This window comes from Ovis aries, chromosome 3, assembly GCF_016772045.2.
Source record: "Ovis aries strain OAR_USU_Benz2616 breed Rambouillet chromosome 3, ARS-UI_Ramb_v3.0, whole genome shotgun sequence".
NCBI classification, from domain to species: domain Eukaryota; kingdom Metazoa; phylum Chordata; class Mammalia; order Artiodactyla; family Bovidae; genus Ovis; species Ovis aries.
This window is the reverse complement of record NC_056056.1, coordinates 11,745,393-11,770,276: the sequence shown is the minus strand read 5'-3', so window position 1 is coordinate 11,770,276 and position 24,884 is coordinate 11,745,393. Positions and strand designations below refer to the sequence as shown.

The 24,884-nt window shown below is 53.5% G+C and overlaps 1 protein-coding gene across 3 annotated transcripts in view; it reads left to right on the top strand.

Annotated features, from left to right (window-relative positions):
* Positions 1 to 21,163, top strand: part of LHX2 (LIM homeobox 2) — a 31,969-nt gene extending 10,806 nt beyond the window's left edge. For 2 of the 3 annotated variants that reach the window (XM_027966458.2, XM_042245720.2), the window contains exons 2-5: positions 3,795 to 3,997; positions 4,912 to 5,315; positions 11,018 to 11,223; positions 20,268 to 21,163. In XM_027966458.2, the coding sequence (XP_027822259.2) occupies positions 3,798 to 3,997; positions 4,912 to 5,315; positions 11,018 to 11,223; positions 20,268 to 20,555 (1,098 nt within the window). In that variant the 5' untranslated portion in view covers positions 3,795 to 3,797 and the 3' untranslated portion in view covers positions 20,556 to 21,163. Of the gene's footprint in view, positions 1 to 1,945; positions 2,281 to 3,794; positions 3,998 to 4,911; positions 5,316 to 11,017; positions 11,224 to 20,267 lie in introns of those variants that run through there. The other variant, XM_027966457.3, reaches the window with a different exon arrangement.
* The last annotated feature ends 3,721 nt before the right edge of the window (positions 21,164 to 24,884 follow it).

Below are 24,884 nucleotides of genomic sequence, written 5' to 3'. Positions count from 1 at the left end.
TACACGCTCACATGTAGTCGTCTGAAATTTATGTAAGATTTGTATAAAAGTATGTTTTGTACAGCCTCAGTTCTAAGGTAAACTACACAGATCCTGACTAGCCCCTTACCTCCTGTTGGCAAGCAAGTCATTGCACACGAACCCGCCTCTAAGGCAGAGCCAGGAGACTGAGATTCTGCAACTAACTAGCTCATTCAGTTTTTCTCTACAATCACGTTTTATTCCCTAAATCCCTCTTCATCCACCCTGTCACTCCCAAGAGTCTCTTGGTGGAGCTTGGAGTCTGGGGGTTGGGGTGGTAGTTGGGACTCATGCGGCAGGCCAGGTTGTTGGAGAAGTGGTGCAGCCAAGCTGCAGGAAGGATGCCCTTCAATAACTGGTCTGTGGCATGAGGCACCCAGCGGACAGCGCAATGGGCCTGTGGTTTTTAAGAACCTCACTGATAAATGTAGCTCAGAGCGGGAAAGTTTTTAAAGGGAAGAAGAGAGGAAAGGAAGTGATGAAAGAACTTCCTAAGTGCCTACTATGATCCAGTTATTTTACATTCGTGATCTCTTTCGCTCATCACATCCATGTGGAGAGGGCTTTCTTGTCCCTCACTTAAAAGATCAGAAACAGGCGTAGGGAAGTTAAGTCACTTGCCGAAGTTTACACTGCAAGTCAATCAACGGCAGAACTAGGATCCGAACCCATGCCTTTCTAGTTCGGAAAGCCACGCTCACACTCACTCTTCCAGGTTGGAGAGAGACCGGGAAGAGAGAGTGGGAACTACATGCCGGGCCATTAATTGGGCCGTAGCTCGCTTGGAGCCAGGGTAAGCTGACTGGCCGCTCTCCCGGGGAGCCAGAGCTCCCGCCGGTTCCTGCCGCTATGGCTCAGCCGGGTCCGCGGGAGGCCTGCGCGGCAGTCCGCAGCCTCGCGGCGCGAAGCCCAGGCGGAAGGCAGGACTCGGCGGGAAGCGGCCGAAGGCTCCCCGAGCTCTGCTTCAGGCTGGTCTTCCCAGGCCTCCACAGCCGGTGCCCGAGGGGCGGCTCCGGGCCGAGGGGATTACCCGAGGGAGCCCTTCCTCAAGCATCTTCTGGCGGCTGCGCCTTCTTAGGATGGAGACGGCGGGGAGAGAAGGTTTAGTTTTCCTTCCCGAAGAAAATCGCAGCAAACTGTAGCTTAAAACTCCAAACCCCGCGCTCCCCCTCCTCCCTCGCTGGCTCCCGCCCCCGTCCCCCAGCCTCGCCCACCAGCTCCCACCATCTCTTCGCTCCTCTCCTCCTCTTGCGGTTCCCCTCCCTCTCGGGTCTCCCGCCTTCCCAGAGCACGCGCTGCCGGGGCCCGGGGTGCCGGGCGGCCAATGGCGCGGCGGCAGGACGTGATGTCAGGCGCGGCTGTAGAAAAGGCGCGGACGCTTGGCTGGCGCGGACTGCAGAGCCGGGGCTGGGCTCGGCGCGCTCTTGGAGAGCGTTGCGCGCGGCGGGGCCCGCGGCCGGCGGCTCCTCCTCCCACTCTGCTCCTCCTCCTTTTTCTCCTCCTCCTCCACCTCCGCCTCCTCCTCTTCCTCCTCCTCCTCTTCAATTCTCCTGGTGTCTCCGCTCGGCTCGCTGGCTCCGGAGAAACCCCTACTCCCATAGCCGACCCAGCGCCTAAGCGGGTCGCCTTGGGCTGGGGGCACACCCCGGGGAGGGGAGAGGTCCAGGCAGCTGGGCCGCCGCGGGCACCTAGTCGCTCCCCAGTGAGCCCCGACCGCAGCCGTCGCCGCCTCGGGCAGAGTTTGCGCTCCTGTTTTGCGCCCGGGGCGCCGAAGCCGGGCGGGCGATGCCCGCGGCGTGAAAGCGCCCGCGGCGGGGGCCGACCTCTCCCCTGGTCTCCTGCCCCCTCCCGCACCCCACCTCCTCCCCCACCCGCCCCGTGCCCTTGTGACCCTGGCTTTGGCGCCGCCGCCCAGGCGCCCCACGATGTAGCTGCCCCCGCGCCTCGGCGGGAGGCGTCCTGGCCCGCGGGCGCCCGGGGCCCAGAGCCCGGCCTGGGGGCACAGCCGAGCTCGGGCGGGGCCGGGGCCGCGGTGGCGATGCACCGGGCCCGTTAGCGCGGGGAGCGCCAGGCAGCTGAGGCGGGGGGCAAGCCCTCCCGCGGAGGAGCCGCGCCCCCGGCCCCGCCGGTCCCGCCGCGATGCTGTTCCACAGCCTGTCGGGCCCCGAGGTGCACGGGGTCATCGACGAGATGGACCGCAGGGCCAAGAGCGAGGCTCCCGCCATCAGCTCCGCCATCGACCGCGGCGACACGGAGACGGTAGGCGCACGGCTGCGGGGTCCGGGCCAGAAGCTGGGACGCGGCCGGATCGGTCTGCGCCTTTGCTCTCCTAAGTTTGGGGGCACTTTGGGGAGTGTCCTTCGTGCCGCGCGGGACTGGACGCTGGGGATCTGCGAACAGGATGCAAGGCCCGGAGCTCCCGGCTCACGGGAAACCCCGCTGCTGGGGCGGAGGAGGGAAACAAGGTTGAGACCGAAATTTCAGACCCTAAAGGTGGAAGAGAGCATTTCTCCCGAAGTGGGAGCGAAGTCCTACCCGCGGCCCAATGGCTCTCTTCTCACTCCAAGGGGCTCTTTGGTCGTCAACCCTGCGCTCTCCTCCAGCCCTCGGCTCTGGCCGCCTTCGGCGCGGGGAAGGACGAAACAACCCGGCAGCACCGGGGTCTCCAGCCGACTGGAGCTACTCTCCGCCTCCTGGCAATCGGGGTTCCCGTCCCAGCGCAATTTCAGAGGTCGAAGTCTTCCAGGCCAGCGCTCTTCGTTGTTCGCATCTCGGGCCTCCTGGCTGGCCTCTCTCGGCCCGGTTAGGGCTGGCCGTTCAGGCTCTGGCCTGGTTCTTGTGGAAAGAGAGTCCATTCGAATCTCCACACCTGGCTCCACCAGCCCAGCCCCAAATAGCCAATTCCTTGCCTCCGACCTCCCTGGGGGCCAGAAAAACAGACACTGCCCAAGCCAGGCCCCGCAGTGACCTTTAGAGGCCAAGGAGGTAGGGAGCAGCAGCGAAGCGTCTCTGCTTGGAAAGCGAGAACAGCAGCCCCAGTGCCTCTGCTTCCAAGCTCTTCTTCCGGAGCTGTACCCACTCAGCCTGTCAGTTTGGTTAGGAGAGGATTTGGATTGGGCCTGTCCTGCGTTGGGAGACTTTGAGGGTGCCCGTGCACCCCACTCACCCTCTCTCAGGACCTAGGAGGGCCCCAGCCAATGTGGCCGAGGAGGTAGCCGCGCGCTATTTGCCCTGGCCTAAGCCTCCGGCTTAAGAATTCAGAGATCACTGGGGTTAGGGGCCAAGAACTCGACCTAGTCTCTGGAGAGGAGTCTGGGTGGAGGGTGACTTTTATAATGGTCATCTTATCCCTTTTCTTGGGACCCAGCAGAGTGGCTCCTTTAAGAAACAGTTTGGGGACAGCTTTGGAGGGCTTGGCTGAAGTAGCCACGACTGCCCCCAGTCCCTCAACGAAGCTAGAGCCCTTCGGGAAAAGAGCAGAGGGGACAGGAAGGGAGGAAAGTAGGGAGGAAGGTCTATCCAGGCCAGCAGCCGGTCCCGGGCCTGCGACCAACTTGGGCTGCATGGGCGGACCTGGGTTCTGAGTGCCTTGGATATGGGCCTTTTGGCGTGGAGGAAGCCCACCACACACCCTGGCAGCCACCCCGCTGCGTTTAGGGCTAGCTGGAGCCACCGAGGGAGCGCGGGTGCGTGCCTGTTTCCCCGCGGCGCGGCGGCGGTGGGGTCGCAGGCTGACGCAGGCGCTGCGGTCTCGCGCCTCCCTCCCTCCGCAGACCATGCCGTCCATCAGCAGTGACCGCGCTGCGCTGTGCGCCGGCTGCGGGGGCAAGATCTCCGACCGCTACTACCTGCTGGCGGTGGACAAGCAGTGGCACATGCGCTGCCTCAAGTGCTGCGAGTGCAAGCTCAACCTGGAGTCGGAGCTCACCTGCTTCAGCAAGGATGGAAGCATCTACTGCAAGGAAGACTACTACAGGTAGCCCCCAGCTCGGGACCCACCTCCCGGGGCAGCCAGGACCCCTGGTCTCAGATCCAGTCTTGTCCCAAGGGAGGGTTCCCTACGTAGTTTCACCCCTTCTCCAAGCCAGTACAAATTGACTGACATCCTTTTTAAGCAACAAATCTGAGAGAACTCTTGGAAAGATCTGTGAAGTGTCGGTGGAGACCCAGAGAAAAGCAGAAGCTGCCCTCTTTTTAGTTTAGACCAAAAATAAGCTTGAGTTGAGAACCCTTCTCCCTTTGAAGTTTCTTGGGTCAACTAGGGGGAACTGAAACAGGCACCCCCAGACCCAGGCAGTCTGGACTGGTGTGGAACAAAGTTGGAGAGAGAGCTGGGGATCAGATTGGGTGCATTTCCGGGTCTTTCCTGGAGATGGGAGTGAAAGCTGGTCAGGATTGAAGAACCGGAATCACTAACAGGCAGGCTCCAGGCTCCTTGGTTCTCTTCTCCTGGTTTAGGGTTAGGTCTGCTTATTTCAACCCCACCTCCCCTTCCCCTGCCCCTGTCTTTTTCTCCCTGTCTCCCTTTCCTAGGAATTAACAAAGGTCTGTAGGATGCCCAGGCACTGGTGTGGAGGGCAGGGGTAGAGACTGAGGAAGGGATTAATGGGAAGTTTCCCTTACTCCCCAGCAAAGCTTTCCTAGGGCTTGCTCAGACTCTGGGTAAAGTAAAGCCTTTGTAGACACGGAAATGGTTAAGGGAAACTATGTTTCAAGGTAGGACCAGATCTGGGCCAAAATCTAGTTCCCTCTTGCCGCATCCTCCACGTTAAGACCCGGTTGCCCATCTTGAGTGGATTTCCGCCAGCGGTAGCAGCGGTATCTGGAGGAGGGATATGGGGGGTACCCAACCGTGTGTCCCCACAGTCCCTCCCTCGATGGTCCCTACAGGCGGTTCTCTGTGCAGCGCTGCGCCCGCTGCCACTTGGGCATCTCGGCCTCGGAGATGGTGATGCGAGCTCGGGACTTGGTTTATCACCTCAACTGCTTCACGTGTACCACGTGCAACAAGATGCTGACCACGGGTGACCACTTCGGCATGAAGGACAGCCTGGTCTACTGCCGCTTGCACTTCGAGGCGCTGCTGCAGGGCGAGTACCCCGCGCACTTCAACCACGCCGACGTGGCGGCTGCAGCTGCGGCAGCTGCAGCGGCCAAGAGCGCCGGGCTGGGTGCAGCCGGGGCCAACCCTCTGGGTCTTCCCTACTACAATGGCGTGGGCACGGTGCAGAAGGGGCGGCCGAGGAAGCGCAAGAGCCCCGGGCCTGGGGCGGATCTGGCCGCCTACAACGCTGGTGAGTGCGAGGAGCCGCGAGCGCGCCCCGACGGGTTGAGGGAAGGTGCACGGAGTCCGAGGCTGAGAGCAAAGTGAATTTCAGTGTGCTGTACACGTTTGCTTCTGTCACTCTGGGCACTCTGGGCTTTGGCTTCCCCAGGCCCACCAGATGACCTGGCAGAAGCGCCATTAGCTCCCTGCGCTCCAGCCTGTGCGCCCTCGGCTGGAGTGGTCTGGAAGCTCCCGGTGCAGTACCTCGAAGCCGAGGAATCTTTTAGAGGGTTTTTGTCTTGGGCCTTTTACCCACTTGGCTGAGCAGAAAGTCCAAGTATCGAGAAAGCATGGCAGAGCCGACACCACACAGGCTGTAGGTTGGTGTGGCTGAGGGAGAGGATCTGGGGCGATGGATGAGCGAGGCCGAGCGGCGGGGGTCCCAAGAGAAAGGACTGGCGGTGGCCCGGGGCCACCGAGCTTGGCCTGGCTTGCGGCCAGGTCGTGTAAAGTGTGCTGTGGGCGGCAGGCTCGGGAAACTTGGGCCCAGGAGCCTCTTGAGCGAAAGCGAGTTGTAGTGTCCTGCCCGATCATCCTGCTCCACCAGGTCTCCGTCGCCCTCCCCGCCCCCCGTTCTTCTTCCGAGTTCTGGGTGACAGCGGGGCGCCGAGATAAGAGCTGCGACCCTCCAAAGCCGGCGCCCCAGGATGAGACCGGGAAGGCCTGGCTTTGCGCCGGGTTGGGGTGGAGGACTTGTTTCGCATTTCCGGCGTCTTTGAACCCTGGGTCGTTCCGGGAGAGGCTCTGCCCCCTCCCACGTCCCTCCTAGCTCGGGACAGCTGCAGCGGTTCTGAGGCCCGTCAACATCTGCCCGAAGTCTGCACGGCCGGGAAGGTTTATGACTCCCTGGGCTTCTGAACTTGATAGAGTTTATTTGCAATTACTTTCTTTCTTTCGTTTGCGGCAGAATCGGATTCAGAGACTTTGTTTTCTTCCTCCTTTTCCCCTTAGTCTAATGCGCAAGTGGAAACAAAACCAAACCCCTGAACTGTGCGGAGAGGGCTGTGGTGGGGAAGAAGTCAGGATTATTTTCATCCTTAAAAATCTGAGCTGGCATGGGCAGGGGGTGGAGAATGATAGGCGGGTGGGGGTCCTCTGTTCGCTCCAACGAAGTTGTTTGTTGGGTGATCATGGGGCATGTCTTGGTGCGTGGAGCTGGGACGAAAATACAGCCCCCAGTCTGGTCAATGGTGAGGTGGCTGCAGCGAGGTCTGCAAGGCAGATTTAAGATTTGTTGAAAGCTCTGTAAGAGATGCGGCTTTCTAAAACTTGCATCCCTCGGTCACCCTCAACCCTGAACAGACTATCCTGAGTCCAGATCTGGTTCTCCAAAACAAAGCGGGTCTATTTATCAAGTGCGGTTGGCCTCCAGTAGAAAGCAGCAGGCGGGCTGGGCCACAGGGCTCCTGATGGGTGGGGAGCGGGATTATGTTTTCCCTGGGCAGACAGGTTTGCAATGGAAAGGTAGACGGTACAGTGATTTATTTGTGCTTTTTGCTGCTCCTCCACCTTCCCTGAGGAGGCCGCGCAACTCAGAGCAAGATGTGGCTGGAGGCTGAGTCTCAGAGAAGCTGGCACCTCTGCAAGTGTGCCCCACACATGCCTTCTCCTCCTTTTCTCTTTGGTCCCTGTCTCCTTTTTTCTCCTTTCGGGTCTCTAGGCCCCCCTTTGTCTCTCTGCGTGTGTCTCCAAGTTTCTCAGTTCCTGTCTCTTTCTCCATTCTGGTGTTCGTATCTCTGGCCTTGGCTGGGGCTTTCTAAGCTGGTGGAACCCGAGCAAGGCGCGCTGCCCGTGGCTGTGCAGATTGCTTATTCCGGGCTCCGGGACTAGATTGAGAAATGGGGGCGCCTCCCCGACCAGGCCTCCCTCTCCTCTCCCTGCTCCCATTGAAGAGAAAGGGCCGCAGTGTGGGCCGCGGGCTGTTGGGACTGGAAAGAGGGCCCTGTGGAGCGTGTGATTTTGGTGGTACGTCCGGGCAAGTGTGTGTGTGTGTGTGTGTGCGCGCGCGCGCGTGATTCCGATTGTGAGGACTCGAGCTTGTTGGTGTGAGTGTTCTACACCCAGGGGCCCAGCCACATGAACCCCCTGGAAAGCTCATCTCTGTGGGGGACAGTCGGTGGAGGAGCAGCGGCACCTTACTACCGGGCAGTGAGCTCGGGCAGAGTGGGAGGGGGCGCCGTCGGTGCGCCCGGCCCTCGCTTAGGGAAGGACAGTTAGAACGGCGGGGCCCGCAGGGTCGGAAAGTCCTTCCGGGGCGGTGGCCGCCGCGGCTGGCCCTCTTCTGGCAGCCCCTCTGATCCGAGATCTTAGCTCAGGTCCCGGAGGCGGAACTGAAACCTACCCCACCCCGGCCCCAGGCGCGGCAAGGCGGCCGGAGCCGGTCAGGGGCCCCGGACTCTGCGCTTTGCGTCCGAGTTTGGGCGCCGCGGCCACGAGAGTCTCGCGCGGACCGGCCGGATGCCCAGTTCTCCCCCAGCCCCAGCTTTGTGTGTTTGTGTGTGTGTGTGTGTGCGTGTGTGTGTGCGTGTGCGCGCGCGCGCCTGGCGGCGTAATTACTGATTTGATTCCAATCCATTATTTAGACAATTGAACCTACAATCTCGTCTTTAGTAAAATGAGGCGAAGTCAGATTTGATTACAGGTTCAGTCCCAGCGACAAGAGCTCGAAACCCGATGGGTTAATAACAGATCACGAGTAAATTATTCATGATTTTACGAGCTCTTTAGCTCCATTGAATCGGCCTAATTGAGAGGAAAAAAAAAAGAGAGAGAGAGAAAGCTTGGTTCTCCCCCTCCCCTCGTCCCCTTGCTCCTCCCCGGATCCGATCCTGGGGAATCTCCACCGGGCCGGGAAGCTGGGGGCCAGAGTGAGGGAACCTGGGGCAGCAACCGAATCTGGGCCCAACAGCCGCTCCTTTGCCCCTAGTGCAGTCCCCTGCCCCTGCTGCTGGCCTGCCTGGGCCTCCCTACCTTGGGCCGAATTCTTTTCTGCCCTCCCCTCCTTTTTCCTCCTTCCCCTTTTCATCCCTACCCAGCCTGTAACGGCTTTGAAAAAGCCACGCCAAAGGGACCCGGCCTGCCCCAGACCGGGACTCAGTTCCTTAACCTGGACCCTTCACCACACTGCATCCCTACTATTTCTGGGCCTTGGTGACCCCTCTGGCTCTCTCTCTATCTCTCCTGATTTTTTTCTGTCTTTGTAGCTGTCTTTCTCTGGTTCTTCCATATCCACTGCTTTCTTTTTCTCTCCCTCTCCTCTTTTTTCCTGGCTCTGTCCATCTTCCCCCATCCCCCCCTCCGCCCCCATCTCTCCTTTTCTCTCCATTCTCTCTTTTTTCTACATCTGTCTCTTTTTTTCCTTTCTCTGCCCTTTCCTTCTCCCTCCCCCAACCACCATCCCCCCCCCCCACCATCTAGGCAGAGCTCAGGGCACGTCCCTTGGGTGCGTGGGGCGCCAGGGTCCCCATGGAGCTCATTAACAGCAGCAAGGCCCAGGCAGGGGCTGGGCAGAGGAATGGGCCCAGAGATCCCCTGTGGGGAGGCCTGCCCTACCCCCCCCATCCCCTCTACCCCCTGTGGAGCTGGGGACTAGGGGCAAGAAGTGGGTCTCTCCCCACAGCAGGGGGCAGGGCAGTTTCCATGGATCCCGTTTGGAGTCATTCTCTGATCCCCTTTAAATTGCTGGATCCCCATTCTTTACTCTGGGTGCCCTCAGTGAGAGTAAAGCCCAGCTGGAGAACTTGGGTGCCTGGTTGCCTGTGGGAAGGGGCCTTTAGGAAGTGTAGCCCCTTGCTGACAACTTCAAGGTTAGGGATAAGACCTGCATCTTGCACACTTTTTCTGCAAGGCATTACTCCTCAGTTGGGCAGGGGAGGAGTAGGCCACCAGGGGAGCAGGAGTGCTTCTGAGGTAGTATTGCCAGATAAAATGCAGGACTCCCAGTTAAATTTTAATTTTGGGTAAGCAACAAATAATTTTTTTTTTTGTTAGTGTAAGTGTATCTCTTACAACATTTTGAAATAAAGGAAAAATACATTTTTTTAGTGTAAGTGTATCCCACACAACATTTGAATTTTAATTCAATGAATAATTTTTTTTTAGTAGAAGTGTATACCGTGCAATATTTGAGTTTTTGGCAAACGACAGATTAATTTTCAGTACTGATATGTCCCATGCAATATTTCAGATATCATTCTAAGAAATTGTTCATTGTTTATGTGCGATTCAAATTTAACTAGACAACCTGTATTTTTATTTGCTAAATCTGCAGCTCTATTATGGGCATGTGATGAAACAGGAGATATATTCCCAGCTGCCCACTTTAGGGGGGGACTGAATTAATCTCCTATGAGGCATTCCCCAAACTAAGATCTTATATGTGGGATGGCTCAGGATGTATTGAGGGGATCTTGGAGAGGGGTCCTGCATGTCCCCATCAGCCACCAGGTTGCTAAGCAACTTTCTGAGGCCCAAGGTTTCCATCCCTATCCCCCACCCCCAGTGCCTTCCAGGCACTGGCAGCCCCAGCTGGGCCCCTTCTGGATAGGGACACGCTCCCCAAAGAGTCATGCTTCATCTTTGCCAGCCTTTGTGGTGTAGGGGAAAGAAACAGCAAGGAGGCAAGAACTGCAGTGTTGAATCTAGGCTCAGCCTTAACCAATGGTGTGGCTTCATTTCCGTTTGTGTTAGTTTCCTCATCTTTAAAATGGGGTGAATAGCAATAGTCAACTCTTGGAGCAGTAGTGAAGCCCTCCCCCCTACCCGCCCACCCCACCTCGTGTATATAGGGCCAAAGGCATACCCTGGGTGTGGAATACATGTTCATTTCTTCCTCCAACTTCCTTCCCTTACTGGCTAAGTACGTGCCACTCGTCGAAATTTCCAAAGATCGCTTAACCTCTCTACCTATCTGCCTCATTCATCTCGTTTGTAAAACTGAGAAGTGGCTGCCTCACAGGAGTGGTGAGGATGAAGCTATAAAATACAATTTCCAACCTTCAGCCCAGCGCTTCCGGCCCAGGGCTAAGGGGTCCTGTAGTACTTTGGGTGTGGGAACGGAGAGATGAAAGTGAGTGGAGGGTTTGGAACGTGAGTGTAAGTCTGTGACTTCTAGGCGCCTGCCCCTGACACTGTGTGGGAGCAAGGGCAGGGAAGACTGCAGACTGCATTTCTCCTTAGGAGTTCGGGGAGAATCGGGAAGATAATGGGCCTGCTGTGTCCAAGGTCAAGTGATTTCCCTTTAGGAGCCTCAATTTTAACATCTGTAAAAAGGGAGGAAATAATACTTGGCTCAAAAGGTTGTTTTGAGGATGAAAATGTGCATGTAAAGCCCATTAGCACATCTTGTGGAGTTGAATGTCATTGAGAAGTTGTTGTCATTACTATTTTTATTGTAACATGATGGCTCAGAATGTTTTTTGGAATTTCCTAGAGCTGGGTTTGAATCCAGCATTTCCTAGCTGAGAGACCCTGGATTGATGGCTCAACCTCAAATTCCCCTATAAATCTATAAAATGGGATAATATCTCCATCTCAGCGGGGTGCGGCACCCGCAGTGGGGTCCTGAGGCTAGAAACATTTGGCGGAGCGTGGGGTGGGTGTGGACTTGGCAGTGTAGTGGGGGGGGCTGGGCCAGGAGTTTCACCTTTGGCCTCTGCCTTCCCTCCCCAGCCCTGAGCTGCAACGAGAACGACGCGGAGCACCTGGACCGAGACCAGCCGTACCCGAGCAGCCAGAAGACGAAGCGCATGCGCACCTCCTTCAAGCACCACCAGCTTCGGACCATGAAGTCTTACTTTGCCATTAACCACAACCCCGACGCCAAGGACTTGAAGCAGCTCGCGCAAAAGACAGGCCTCACCAAGCGGGTCCTGCAGGTCAGCCGGGCCGGGGCTAAGGGTGGGGGCCACGGTGGCGTCAGGACCTGAGGTGGAACCCCACAGCGGCTGTGGGCTGCGAAAGGACCTTGCGTTCTATGTCCGCCTGTCTCTTTATCTTTCCCTGTTCTCTTTCTCCATCTTTTCAGTCTATCTCTGGCTGTATTTCAAGCACCCTCCCCCCCACTCCGCCCTTACTCTGAGGTCTTCTCTCTCCTCCAGTTTTTGTTCCTCAGTGTTTCTGTTTTGTGTCTGTGTGTCCCTCTGTCGTCTTTGTCTACACAGCCTCTTTTCTTTTTTGTAAGCAATTCTTAGTTGCTATTTATTACTCAAGTGACACACAAATATGTTCATGTTGTAAAAGGTTCAAACATTTCAGATAACTCCACAGCTCCCCTCCCCGCCCTGGCCCTTTATACAACGATGCCTGTCCAAGGCAACTGCTGTTAGCCCTTTGCTCCTTCTGCTGCTTGCTCCTCACTTGCTCTCTCTAGTTTCTCTCGTTCTGTCTGTCTCTCTCTGGATTTTCCTTCTGTTTCTTTGTTGTTTCTTAGACTCGCCCAGAAGCAAGGTTTGGTAAGGGAGAGGGGTTAGGGCAGATCCCCTGGGTGGAAGTAGATGGGTGCCTCTGAAACTGAGCAGCCTTGCGCTTGTATGTGAGCGTGCTCTCTGGATAGAGAGGATCCAGAGCTTTCACCAGATTTCCTGAGGGTCGCTCCATCCCCTCAAAGATGTTAAGAACCTCCTTTGGGGAGTCCAGGGTGACCCAAATTCGTGACAGTGTCCTGGATCACCAATTTTTAAATCTTCAGCTCCTCCTCTTACTCATTTCCGTGATCCGCGGCCTTAAATCACTTAACCCCTCTGAGCCTCAGTTTCTTTATGTATGAAATGGGCACAAAAATTATCTACATTACAGGAGCTATTGAGATAATGTAAGTGCCTATCACGGTAGCTGGCACTTTACCACTCAGTGGATGGTGGGTGAGAGTAACATTAACTAGATTCATCAGTTAACATATTAAATAGTATAAACGATTATTCTGGTGGCTGGACTTCAGTTTCCCCATCTGTATAATAAGGTGGGAGAATATCTCCCTTTATAGCCAGTTTAACCAGTTTATTCTTCAGACCATGTGATTGTAGCGATAACAACGCACGTTTTGAGGTAAGAAAATCGAGAGAAGTGATCAGTCTGCGGTCTCATAATAGGAGGGGTGGTGCTGGGATTTGAGTGCAGGCCAGTCTGACCCAACTTCCAGCCCCCAAGTCTTTGAGGACTGAGGGCCCGGGGGTGGGTGGCAACACCGGTAGGTAGGTGAGGGTTGATGATGACCCTGAAGGCTGTGAAGCCACACTAAGTTTTCCCGCGAGTCTGTTAGGACTTAAAAAAAAAAATTTGGGGGGGGGTGACAGAGGGGGCAGGATGGGATTGTGGCGCGGGTGAGGATCCGCAGGTCTCCGGAGACCGTGGACTTCGGGCGCCCAGCGCGGCGCACCGGGAGTGGGGTCTGGGGCAGCTTGGTCTCGCCGGTTCGGTGACGTAGAGGAGGGATCTGAGGGCCCGCCAATGGGACGCCGTTGCGCCTCTTAGGCCCGCCCCTCTCTCCCTCCCCCCAGAGCTCTGCTAGCCGTGCGGTTGCGTTTGGGTCCGCGATGCCCAAGGGTTTCTCTGGCCGGGGCTCGAGAAGAGGCGGGGACCCTGCCGCGTCCCCGCTCGTTGGGATCTCGGGTCCTGCTGGTCCATTTCCCTCGGACTTTTCCTTTTGGGGGTTAGATCAGAGGACCCTCCTTGGCGCCCCCTCTGTTCCTCAGCCCTGGGGGAATTTGGACTGGACCTGCAGCCGCCACCTTCTCTCTGGTTAGTAGTCGTTTCTTTCTAAGATGCCCTTATGGTGAATTGGTGAATCTCACCTTTCCATGGAAAGGATACCTGAATCAAGCCCTTGGAGCAGGCAGGGGCAGGAACAGGGGCTTTAAGTCAGGCAGAGCTGATTCCCTTCTGTCCCTATACTCAATTGGATGTGTGTCTTGGATGAACTACTCTCTCTGAGCCATAGCTCTCTTATCTGTAAAATGGGCACCATTAAGGCACACACATCTCCACACTTAATCCAGATTAAATGAAATAAAGAGTAAGCACCTGTAGTTGGGTCTGAATGTGGAGTGAGGAGCCAGTCTCTTTCAGCCTTGGTAAGGCAGGTGGCTTGATTTAGGAGTGCGTTGCCATTTCCAGCATAGTTACCTTTCATCTGACCAAATACCTATTGACATCAGGCGCTGGGGACCCAGAGATGGATGAGCCACAGCCCTGGCCCTGACAAATTTCAGCTGTTAGGTGTCAAGACTGACCCATGACTAGTTTCCCCACAGTGTGATCAACTGGGAGGGGAGGGATTCTGTGGAAGACCAGGGGAGAGACCAGTTACCTACCCTGTGTGTGAGGAAAGGTTCACCTCGGTGACCTGGGTCTAGGCTTGCCCCTCCTCCCCTAGAATCCTGAGCCAGGGCTGTTAGCACCTGCATGCCCTCTCCACATGGGGACTTGTAAGAGCCAGGACATGGGGCTAGTTGACAGAGAGAGAACCACTGACAGTTATGGTATGTCTACTGATCAGTATATGCTTGAGTGGTCTCCTGTGTCTCCTATGTGTTAAAAGGCTTGTGACATACATTTACTCATCAAGTCCTCTCTATCAGGCATCATGATCCCTTCTCCTTCCCTGTACAGATGAGAACACTGAGGCCCAAATGATTTTCACTTGCCCGAGGTCACACTTTGCTGATAAGTAGCAGAGCTGGATCCAAATCCAGGCCCATCTGATCAATGGGCATTGCTCCTCCTCTAAGCCAGTCCAGCAGAGACTGCCTCTGAGTATCATTTAGAGCCTGAACGTCGCTGGGGTGAGGACAGTTGTACCTGAAGGGCACATTGGACCACTGTTCTCCCTCCTCCCCTTTCTCCCAATCTCCTGTACAAATCCTTCATATTCCCTACTGGCACAATGGGTCATGATTATGCAGCAGTTTGCGAAGCATTGTCTTTCCAGTCAGTCATCTATCTCCCTTACCTTAATATTTTCCTGCTCATTTTGCAGATAAGAAGCTTAACTAGTGAGATGAAGTGATTTACTTGAGGATATAGGAACCAGTATTGGCAGGGTGGGTTTTCCCAGGTGTTCTGACTACTGATGGGCCAGCTGCGGGCAGTTTGGGGCGAAGCAGCCCGTGGGGCTTTGAAAGATAACACCTTTCTGACATAGCAGCAATGTGATTTGGACACTTTAACGTCTCCTCTCAGACCCCGAATTCTTGTCTTTGAAGTGGAGATAATAATAGTTCATCCCTTGAGAATTCCTGAGAATTGAGACAATGAATGGGAAGGCTCCAGCATGGTGCCTGCTGCTACAAAGTAGGTGCCCATGAAATGGTTTCTCATCACTGGCTACACCAGCTTAATGGTGCTAGGCCTTGGGTGCCCCCTGCAGGTTGTGGTCTGCATGGTGGGGCAGGTTGAGGTTGAGGCTGTGTTCCCAGAAGCAGATGATGTAGGGTGGGGTTCTGGGCTGTTACTGAATCTATAATACATAAGCACCATCAATATGGTGGGTCTGGGGTGCAGTATCCCTGCCAGAATTTGAAGCTGATATGATGTCCAGATTCAGTCCTCCCACTGACTCCCTGAATGGTTATGAGCAAGTGGCTTAACCTCTCTGAGCTTCAGCTATAAAATGAGGATGATAACAATGCTTCACTAGGTGGTTGCAAGGAGTAAATAAGATGACATGATGGGTAATTTATAAAGTACATATCAGGGACTCAATACATACTACATTTCATACACATTTGCCTAGCACGGTTCAGGCTACCATTCCCTTTTGCACACATTTAAAAGTTTAATGATGTTCATTTTGCAGATGAGACAACTGAGGTTCAGAGAGGCTAAAATCCTTGCACTGAGTCTCACAGCTAATAAATGATGAGAGGAATCAAACCAGGATTGGTCTGATTCCAGAGCTTTTCCAATATAGCATAGTATAGGGATTGAGATTCTCAGCGCCCCCTCCCCTTGAATCTAGTTGCTGAATGCAGCAGTGTGTGTGAGTTAGTCACTCAGTCGTGTCCAACTTTTTTCAACCCCATGGACTGTCGCCCACCAGGCTCCTCTGTCCATGGAATTCTCCGGGCAAGAATACTGGAGCGGGTTGCCATTTCCTCCTCCAGGGGATCTTCCCCACCCAGGGATTGAACCTGGATCTCCTGAATTGCAGGCGGATGCTTTACTGTCTAAGCTATTAGGGCAGCACCAAATGCAGCAGTGCAGAAGGGAGACTAGGGAAGACGTGGATGCCCTGTCTTGGTAGGCAAGTGGGAATTCTGTTGTAAAGCCCTAGGGGCATAAAATGTGCTCAGAATTGTCACTACCAACAGCAGGACAGCCTTAATACTTGTCACCAGTCAGCAAAGTGACTGGGAGACAGAATGGCCCCTTGGACAGAGGTCTATTAAGATGTTAAGCTTTACCAATTCTTGGAGACCACTCCTCAGCACATCCATGCACCTCCGTGTTGCCTCTCTTTTCTCCTGGAGAGGTGTCAGGAAGACAGAATATTAAGGTGCCGTAGACTTGGGGAAGGGGCTGGTGAGCTGATGGATTTGGATGGGTGAGGGTCTCCCTAGGGGTTCCGGGTGTGACTTTGAAGGAAAATACATTTTAACCATCCACAGTTTAAAAACATTCTTCAGATGACATTAGTCATCACTAACCTATGTGAGAGCTCAAGACCCGAGGATACAAGCTTTCCTCTGTTCATTCACTTCAACACGTACACGGAGCTGCCATCTTCTGGGCGGGGCATTAGGTACTGAGTATTCAGCGGTGACTCCAGCGGTGAACAGGCCTGGCTGGAACTGTATGGTCCAGAGGGGAGACAATGTCCAGCGAGGTAGTGTATAAATAATTAAAATGGTGATAGGATTGAGCTCTATATTTTTCCATATATGTGAAATATCTCATAGTTAAAATATCTTTTAAGTGATTCCAGGACCAAATAAGTAGCTATGACTGTTGAGGTTCAGAATCCAACATAGGATATGACCTCAGGAACTAGGAGGAAACCCCAATAGTCCAGGTGTACAGTTTGGAGGCCAAGTCGTGGATAGGGGTGTGGGCCCAGCCTGCAGGGACTCACCTCTCAGCTCTGCCTCTTTGGCTGGACTGTGGGCCTCATTCTCCTCGCCTGACCATAATATTAGTGTCAACCTTATATGGCACTAACTGGAGTTCACATGTGTGAAATGCTTAGAACATTGCTTGGCCATTGCCTTGTGAGTGGATAATACTGGTCGTTGTTATTTGCTTTGTGAAGTTATGATACCAGAGGATATGATTCATTATTCTTTTTTTTTTAACCTCACGTAACATTCATCCCTTTCCTGGTGGCTCAGATGGTAAAGAATCTGCCTGTAGTGCAGGAGACCTGGGTTCAATCCCTGGTTTGGGAAGATCCCCTGGAGGAGGGCATGGCTACCTGCTCCAGTATTCTTGCCTGGAGAATTCCATGGACAGAGGAGACTTCCACTTGTCCCATCTTTGGTCAGATGCTTTGGGTGCAGCCATTAGTTTTCATGTCATGAAAAAATGCCAGTGGACATTTCAGGGCTTGAAGCTTTGGTCTTCCTGCTGGTTTCCTTAGTGGTGGTTCTGAAGGGGATTTGTGGGGCAAAGAAGGTTTCCCACTGGCCCTCCTGGCCTCCTTGATGAAAGAATCCTGAAGAAGGGCATTTGTGAGGGAAAGCGCAGCCTGCAGGGCCAGTGGGTATCTGAGGAGGGGGTACGCAGCCATGTGGGCTACCTCATTCACCTCGGACTTATGCACCGACTGAGGCACCCCGCCCCCGCCCCGGGAGATGAAGAGGGAGGGCTGAGTGGGTAGAGCAGGTCATCTTCCTTGTTGTGGTTGCCCTGGAGTCGCAGCCTGTTAGCACCCCCAAGAGGCCATAGGGATGGTGTAGTGTGGACCAGCCCCCGTCCTGTATAGACAGGGAAACTGAGGCAGACCCCAAGGTAGGAGACTTGCACAGGTCATTTGGTTGGTCAGTGGCAGAAGCACAGCTGGAGTTATGAAGCTACAACCTGCGCGCTTTCCACTACATTACAGTTGCTTCTGTTTATTCACTCACTCACTCATTCATTTATTCACTCACGTGCTGACTCACCCAGGATCATGTGGCAGGGAGAGTATGGACTTTTTAATGGCAGATCATCCTGAATCCTAACCTCCGCTTGGCCTTCGTGTGACCTTGGGCAAGTGACTGCCTCTCTGAGCCTCCTCTCTGGTTTTCAGTCTATAAAATGGGGATAATGACAGTAGCCCCCTACTTGGCCTGTCATGGAGATAAGCTGTGATGGTGCATGTTAGAGGAGGGACTAGTGCCTGGCACAAAGAGGTCTGTAAATGTTATCTGTTAGTATTGCTATTAACTCAGTGCGTGTGACTTGACTCTTCATCTTTGCCAGTCCCTGTGTGATAGCCCCAGGGACATGAAGATGGCTTAGACAGGGTCCCTGTTCTAATATCCTCTTGGGAGGGGATTAAAAAAAATACCCCGGAGAATTCTGGTGACGCCTGGCTTAGGGTGAGAAACAAACTCCACATAAACCCCCACGGCAACTGGCTTTTGCTTGAGTTGTTGACTTTCATCCGCCAGATTCCCAGTGCCTCAGATCCAGTAAAGCAGAGAAGGCCGTTGTGAAAGATGGTGTCATTGTTTACAAACCACTGTTAGGGGCAACGCGGGAGCAATAGCAAACAGCCAGCAACTAACTGGTTCCAGCCCTTCCCAAGGGCTTGGAACCCCAGACCAATGGGCGATGCACTGCCCCCACCCCCACCCCCCCGCCGGGCTTCCTGCTCCTGCTACTGCTTGGAGAGTCAGACTCACAGGGCACTCACGGGGCCACACACTCTTAGGATAGGATGATGGCAAGAGCATCAAGGCTCCAGCCTTCTTTGTCTCCCCCGTCTGCAATGACACTTTTGGGGAGTCGTCGTCTCTCTCTGAGGGTGTCTGGGGACTTCTTCCATCATTTTCTCTGTTGGTCATTCTCTGGCCCAGACAGACACATAGTCTCACCTCTGCAGATTTCTGTGGGTGGGAGCAGGGAAGAAGCCCCCACCCCAAGCAGTGCCTCTGGAGGCTGGTCTTAGAAGCACTGTCCTTATTTGTGAGCCCCCAGAAGAGGTGATGGGCTTGCTTTGGGCAGAAGGCCAGGGGAAAATGTGCTTTCTTCCTGGAAAGAGCCAGCATGCATGGGAGAGAGCTTTGTTTCCCAACTTCACAGTGGCCATCTCTCTCCTTACCCCAGGATTCTTGAGGCTGTGCTTTTAAATTGAGCCCAAGTGGTATCAGGCCACCAAAAAGACAGGTTGGAGGCTACAGGCCCCCCTCTCTGGGGTGGACCCCAGGGTAGGGTGGGGCCAGGAGTTGGCCCTTCCCATCCCTGTCTGAGACACAGGGAAGACAGGCAAATGCAGGCACATCTGGAAATATGCAGCTGGACACCCCAGAATCTGTAAAATTCCCTAAGCCCCTTTGTTTTATGGGGAGGTTTCTGGCGAGTGTTTTCCTCACGCAAAGGGAAGTGAAGGCGCCCAGCCCTTTGGCCTTTTTTTTCTTTGCAAGCTATGACCTCCCACCCCCCCTAGAGAATCTAGGCTTCTCCCAAAGCATTTTGAGGACCTGAGGGTACAGTGGGATCTCTCTGTGCAGTTTGCTGGTGGTGGGGGTGCTGCTTTGTGGACAAGTTTTGATGCTTCGTGTGTACAGGCTCGTGTGCAATGGCGTGGGCGTGGACGTGTGCCTGTGTCTGCGCCAAGGGAAAAATGAAAGCAAACCCATATTCTCTCTCGGGCATTCTTTTCATACCAAGCTCAGTAGCTGCTCTCTCCTCCCCCATGAAGGACGCTGGGACGAGGGCAGGTTGGGAGAGGGGGATCTTTAATCTGGCAGCTGTTCCCACTCTGCCCGGAGACCTGAAACCCAGTGGTCCAGGGTGCCTTCTCTGAGTGATGGTGGCGGGGATTAGGAGCAGTATTGTTTACTGACTTGAGTCCTGTGTGTTCTTTACACCCATTCTGGTATTTCCCAGACTTACCATGAAAAACTTGAAAATTGGTACCAGCAAGGACTTGTGGGATCTTTTGCCTGCTTAAAATCGACTGCTGAGAAAAATCTCTCAACCATGGTGAAAAATGATGGAAATTTGGTTTGTGCGAATCTTCCAGAACAGAAGAGAAATGCAACCTGAGCCACATACATAATTTTACATGGAAAATTCCCCAGTACCTTCGTTAAAACAAAAAGAAACTTGTAAAATTAATTGTAAGGCTATATCTTGTTTGGCCCAATTTGTCCAATAGAAAATATATTCATGAAAATAAAAGTGACCATTGAGATATTCTACCTCCTTCTGATAGGGTTCTACTATTCTGATACATGGTTCTCAGCTACAGACCAGCTGTTTAGGGGCTAGGCTCATTTCAAGTGCTGGGTGGCCACACGTGGCTAGTGGCTACAATATTGGAGAGTGGGGCTGAGCTCTGGAATCTTCTAACAGAAGGGGAGACCCCCATTACAGGCAGTTTGAGGAAAGGATGTTTTTATTGTGTTAAGAACAAAGTATTGCCAGCCAGACCTTTAAAAAAAATGTTTTGTTTTTTTTTTTTTAATTTATTTGGCTATGTTGTGTCTTAGTTGCAGCACTGCGGCCGGGGGCGGGGGGGAGGTCGGTTAATGTCCCAAGGTATAAGGGACCCTGACTCCCCAACCAGGGATCAAACGTGTGTCCCCTGCATTGGAAGGCTGATACCCCCAGAGAAGTCCTTAGCCAGACTTTTAAATAAATCCTCACCCCCACCCCTATTCTGGTAGAACCCCCATTAGCATCTCTGGGCTTAAACAGTCGGGGCGATGCTCTGCTCGTCTCCTGGTCCTGCCCGCCCCGCCTTCCTCTGACCAACCCTTCCCTCTCCCCTACGCAGGTCTGGTTTCAGAACGCCCGGGCCAAGTTCAGGCGCAACCTCTTACGGCAGGAAAACACGGGCGTGGACAAGTCGACGGAGGCGGCGCTGCAGACAGGGACTCCGTCGGGGCCGGCCTCGGAGCTGTCCAACGCCTCGCTCAGCCCCTCCAGCACGCCCACCACCCTCACAGACTTGACTAGCCCCACCCTGCCGACTGTGACGTCCGTCTTAACTTCTGTGCCTGGCAACCTGGAGGGCCACGAGCCTCACAGCCCCTCGCAAACGACTCTTACCAACCTTTTCTAATGACTTTCGGCCCCCGCACCCCACCTCTGCCCCCGCCCCACAATTTCTTTAAAAAAGAAATTATCTTTAGTTGAATTCCAAGTGTATTTTAAAATAGAGGCTTTGAGCAACTAACTAACCACATTTTAGGATCTCGCCTGGAAACTGAGGAAGAAAATAATTGCGCCCCCCCACCCCCGGCTGACACAGCTCTGTGGACTGGAATTACTTGGAAGATCTATCTGCAACACAACATTTGTGTCACTGTACAGTTTTGTGGACTGAGCGAGGAAAAACAACAAATAATTTAAGTTGGCTAGAGCTTCTGTATTTTCAAAGACTGCCACGTGCCTTAGGAATACTGTTTTATCTCCATACTTTGGATGACTTGTTCATTTTTTCTCTCCCTCTTTTTCTCTGTATATTTATGACCAGAGCAAAAATGTAAAAAAAGGAAAAAAAAAGTTTGTTACTTTGAATAGTCCTAAACAGAAAAAAAAAAAAAAAAAGGAAAAAAATCAAACCCCCTCCAACGGTCGCTTTGTTGTTTTAGAATTTTAAGGTGGAAGTCTGTTCGAATATCAGAATTTGTAAAATCTAACAAGTAATAAAACCACTTATTGAAACTAGTTGTTGCTGCTGCTATTGAGTGAGGTGTGAAATTCACAGGACTTGAAAAAGTCTTACTGAAGCCCAGAGATAAATTCCAAAGTCTTCCCCTCTTTCTGATATTTAATTATAATAATTTATAAATATTTATTTATAATATTTGTGGGGTCCCTCTTTGTGCTCAGACTTTGGGCTGCTTGTTGGGATCCAGAGATGAAGTAGACACAATCCTGCCCTTAAGGAATTTAGAGTGGAGGCAGAGACAGACAAGAAATCATCAGCATGTGTGTTATGCACCAAGTGAGGAGTGTGTAAGCAGAATGCCATTCATCTGTGCATTTGTTCTTTCAAAGATTAAATAAGCGTGCCATGCTGGAAACGTGGCAAAGGTCAGAGGCCATCACACCTGCCTCTTCTGCTCTTCTCTGGGCTGGAAGGGTATGTCACGCAAGGAGGGAGGCCTGTTCGCATACAGAGTGAATGCTGTCACCAAAGGGCAGCTTAAGCTCAAGTTTTCCTAATGAAAGACACAGAATTTCAGAATCTTCACCAGGGCAAAACCAAATGAATTCCATTCTTTTACTAATAAAGCTTCAGGTAATCACAGAAATCCAGAGCTTTGCATCCAGAGAGGATGGACGATGAGAGCCAGGCCGAATGATGTTGGACTCTCTACTGTTGAGCAGTGTGAGCTGAAGGAAGTCATTTCATCTCTCCCGGTCCCAGTGTCCTCAGCGAGGTGTCAGTCATGACCCTTATGTGACAGCTGTAGTGGGGGTGAAGGGAGGTGTGTTGAAGGGCCCAGCAGAGGACCTGGCATCCGCAGGAGCTCAGTGTATTTCATGGAATGGCAAGTGACATCTCAGGACTCTGCAGGTGGAGAGCAGGAATGTGTATATCCAGGCGCTGCCTGTCATTGCTAGACGCACCACGCAGGTGTGGCAGCTGTCCGCTGGGCGTCTTACACCCTACCATGTTTTGCCCCGAGCCGTGCCGCAGTGTACTGTTCTTGTTACCAGCCATCATCTAGCACCAAGCCCCACAGTGCCCACCAGTTTGAAGATCCGGAGGGAAAATCATGGCTGCTTTGAAGAGACAACAGCCAGACAAGATTGGGCAGGGGCAGTCCAGCCCAGGACTGCGATCCGTCTCCCTTCCGCCTCCTGCCATCGTGATGGGGAGCTGGCTGGAGAAGGGAATAGGGAAGAAATGTAAATCCTGAAGTGCCTCACTTTCTGAAATGTTAAACACACACACACTCACAAAACACTATTGTTGCTATTTAATGCCTGGTAAATAGAGATCAATCAATTTTTGGAAAACTTTTATACTGATGTATAATGTGCATAAAGGGTGCATTTCTGAAAATGAACAGCTTGATTACTGCTTTCCAAATGGACACACCCATGTAACCACCACCCAGATGGAGACACAGGATATTGACAGCACCCGTAAGTCTCCCTTGGGCCCCCTACCTGTCAGCCCCTCCCAAGGTGGCTCCTATTCTGACTTGTAGCACCAGGGATTAGTTTTATCTGGTTTTGATCGATACATTTTTGTTGAATGAATTCAGGATTGCCCAAGACTAACCAACTTGCCTGGAGTCAGGCAGCTAGTGGTAGAGGAGCCAGGATTTGAACCAGATCTGTCTCCAGATGCCAAGCTCTCAACCTCAAACAGATACATTCATACTCATACACCCAGGCATGGAGGTTAAGAGCCTCAACTTTTCTGCCTGTCAAATAGAATAATAGAGTCTACACCTCATTGATGACTGGGTAAGAGAATGCAAGCAGAGGACCTGGCCTGTGGACAGCCACACATATAGACCCTGACTCCACAGACATGCACACGTCTGTGGAGGCATTAAAAGGATGGATAGACCCACAGGCTAAGATGCTCACTCCCAGACAGCCCCACATATCTTGCAGACAGACATAAACAGGCCCAGACGCTCACAGATACATCGAGACAGACACCTAGACCACCCCACACAGGGAGACCCGCACACAAACCCAGATGTGTACATAGGCAAACATTTGCAGGCACCCAGACGCCCCCGCATAGCCAGGCTGTGCCCCCTGCTCAGGCCCGGACAGAGCCGAGTCTGATCCGTATCTCTGTCTGTCAGCACTGCCACCCAGACAGAGCAGGCCCTGGAATGATGCCCGGGGGTCCCCCGCCCCCTACTTGGGAGCAACTTTTGTAGCAGCACCCGCTGTTGGGCCAGGGACGGGGCGCTGCAGAGGAGGCTCTGCTCTCTCCAGAGTCCAGACAGAGTAACATATACAGGGTGTGACACTCAGACAGCGACAGGGACAGGGAGGTGGGGAGGGAGGCAGAGAAAGGGTGGGGCACAAAGAAAGGGACAGTGATAAAGATACATAGGCAGAGACAGAGAAGCCAACAGGGACAAAGATACAGGGCAGAGAGGCCGAAGGACAGATCCCTGATAGACAGGGAAAGGGAGACAGAAAGAGAGTAGCCACAGAGTAGTAAAGAGGCAGAGAGACACAGACAGGGACCCAGGTTAAGAGACAGAGTCAGGTGGACAGATGGCGTGATGGAGAGAAAGGAGATGGAGACAGAGAAGAGAAGAATCAGAGATAGAGGGGGACTCAGAGAGAGAAAGGGAGAGCCGAGAGAGACACAGAGAGCAAGGGAAACAGGGACGGTCGCTTTGAGGCTGGTGAAAAGTGACAGAGAGGGAGAAGGTGGCACCGGAAGGACAGTAGAAATAGAGACTCAGGTTGGAGGGCAGGCACTTGGTGGGGCAGGGGCTGAGTCTGGGCTCAGGCTGCCAGCCCAGCTTTGTCCCCTGGTGATGGCAGGGAGGAGATGTTGTCATCATTGCCACATGAGACTCTGAGGCAGGTTCCCACCTCCCTATATGTTCCTCCAGAGGGGACCAAGGGACCATCACCAGAGCCTTGTGGGCTCCAACCTGCTGTGAACAGAGAGAGCCTCCTGGTTCCTGGGACCTACACCCAGGAACAGGCATTTCCATTTCCAAACTGCAAATTAAGCTGTTTTCAGGGGCTGAGGTCTTGACTGTGAATGTGCTCCATCCTATCCCATCCTATGAAGTCTCCTTTCCCCTGGAGCAGGGACATCGGGGACAGATGGAATTCTGGCAAGGTACTTAGTCAGTCTGAACCTCAGTATTTTAATCTGTAAAACGGGACCAGTAGTATCTACCTTATATAGAGATACTGTTAGGATTCCATAAACGAGTGTACACAATGCTATATTTGTGGTCTGACTAACTATTAAGGGAGCTACAGGGGAGAGGTGAGAAATTGTCTGAAGAAGCTGGGAGAGACTCTAAGAAGGTGGTGTGTGAGTTGGGATCTTAGACAAACCAAAGGTGACCAGGTGGAGAAGGGGAGAAGGTGAGCATTCCTGGTGAGAACACAGCAGGACAGGCAAGGGGATTCAGAGCACCCTGGGGGGTGGAGAGTAATTTGATGGCTGCGGGTGCTCTGGGAGGTGGGTCAGCTTCAGCTCACAGACACCTTGGATACCAGCTGGGGCGTGGCCCTGGCGGCCTTGGGGAGATACCTCTGATCCCCGTGCTCTTTCCTGAGCAGACTGCCTTCCCCACCCTGTACTCAGGTCAGAGTCCCACGTGGCAGAACCAGCTTTCTGGAGAGGAAATGTTGGCCGCTGTGGCTGGTGGGTCCTGCTGGCAAGAGTGGACACCTCTAGGCTTCATCTGCCAGCTGAAGCCCCAGGGAGGGG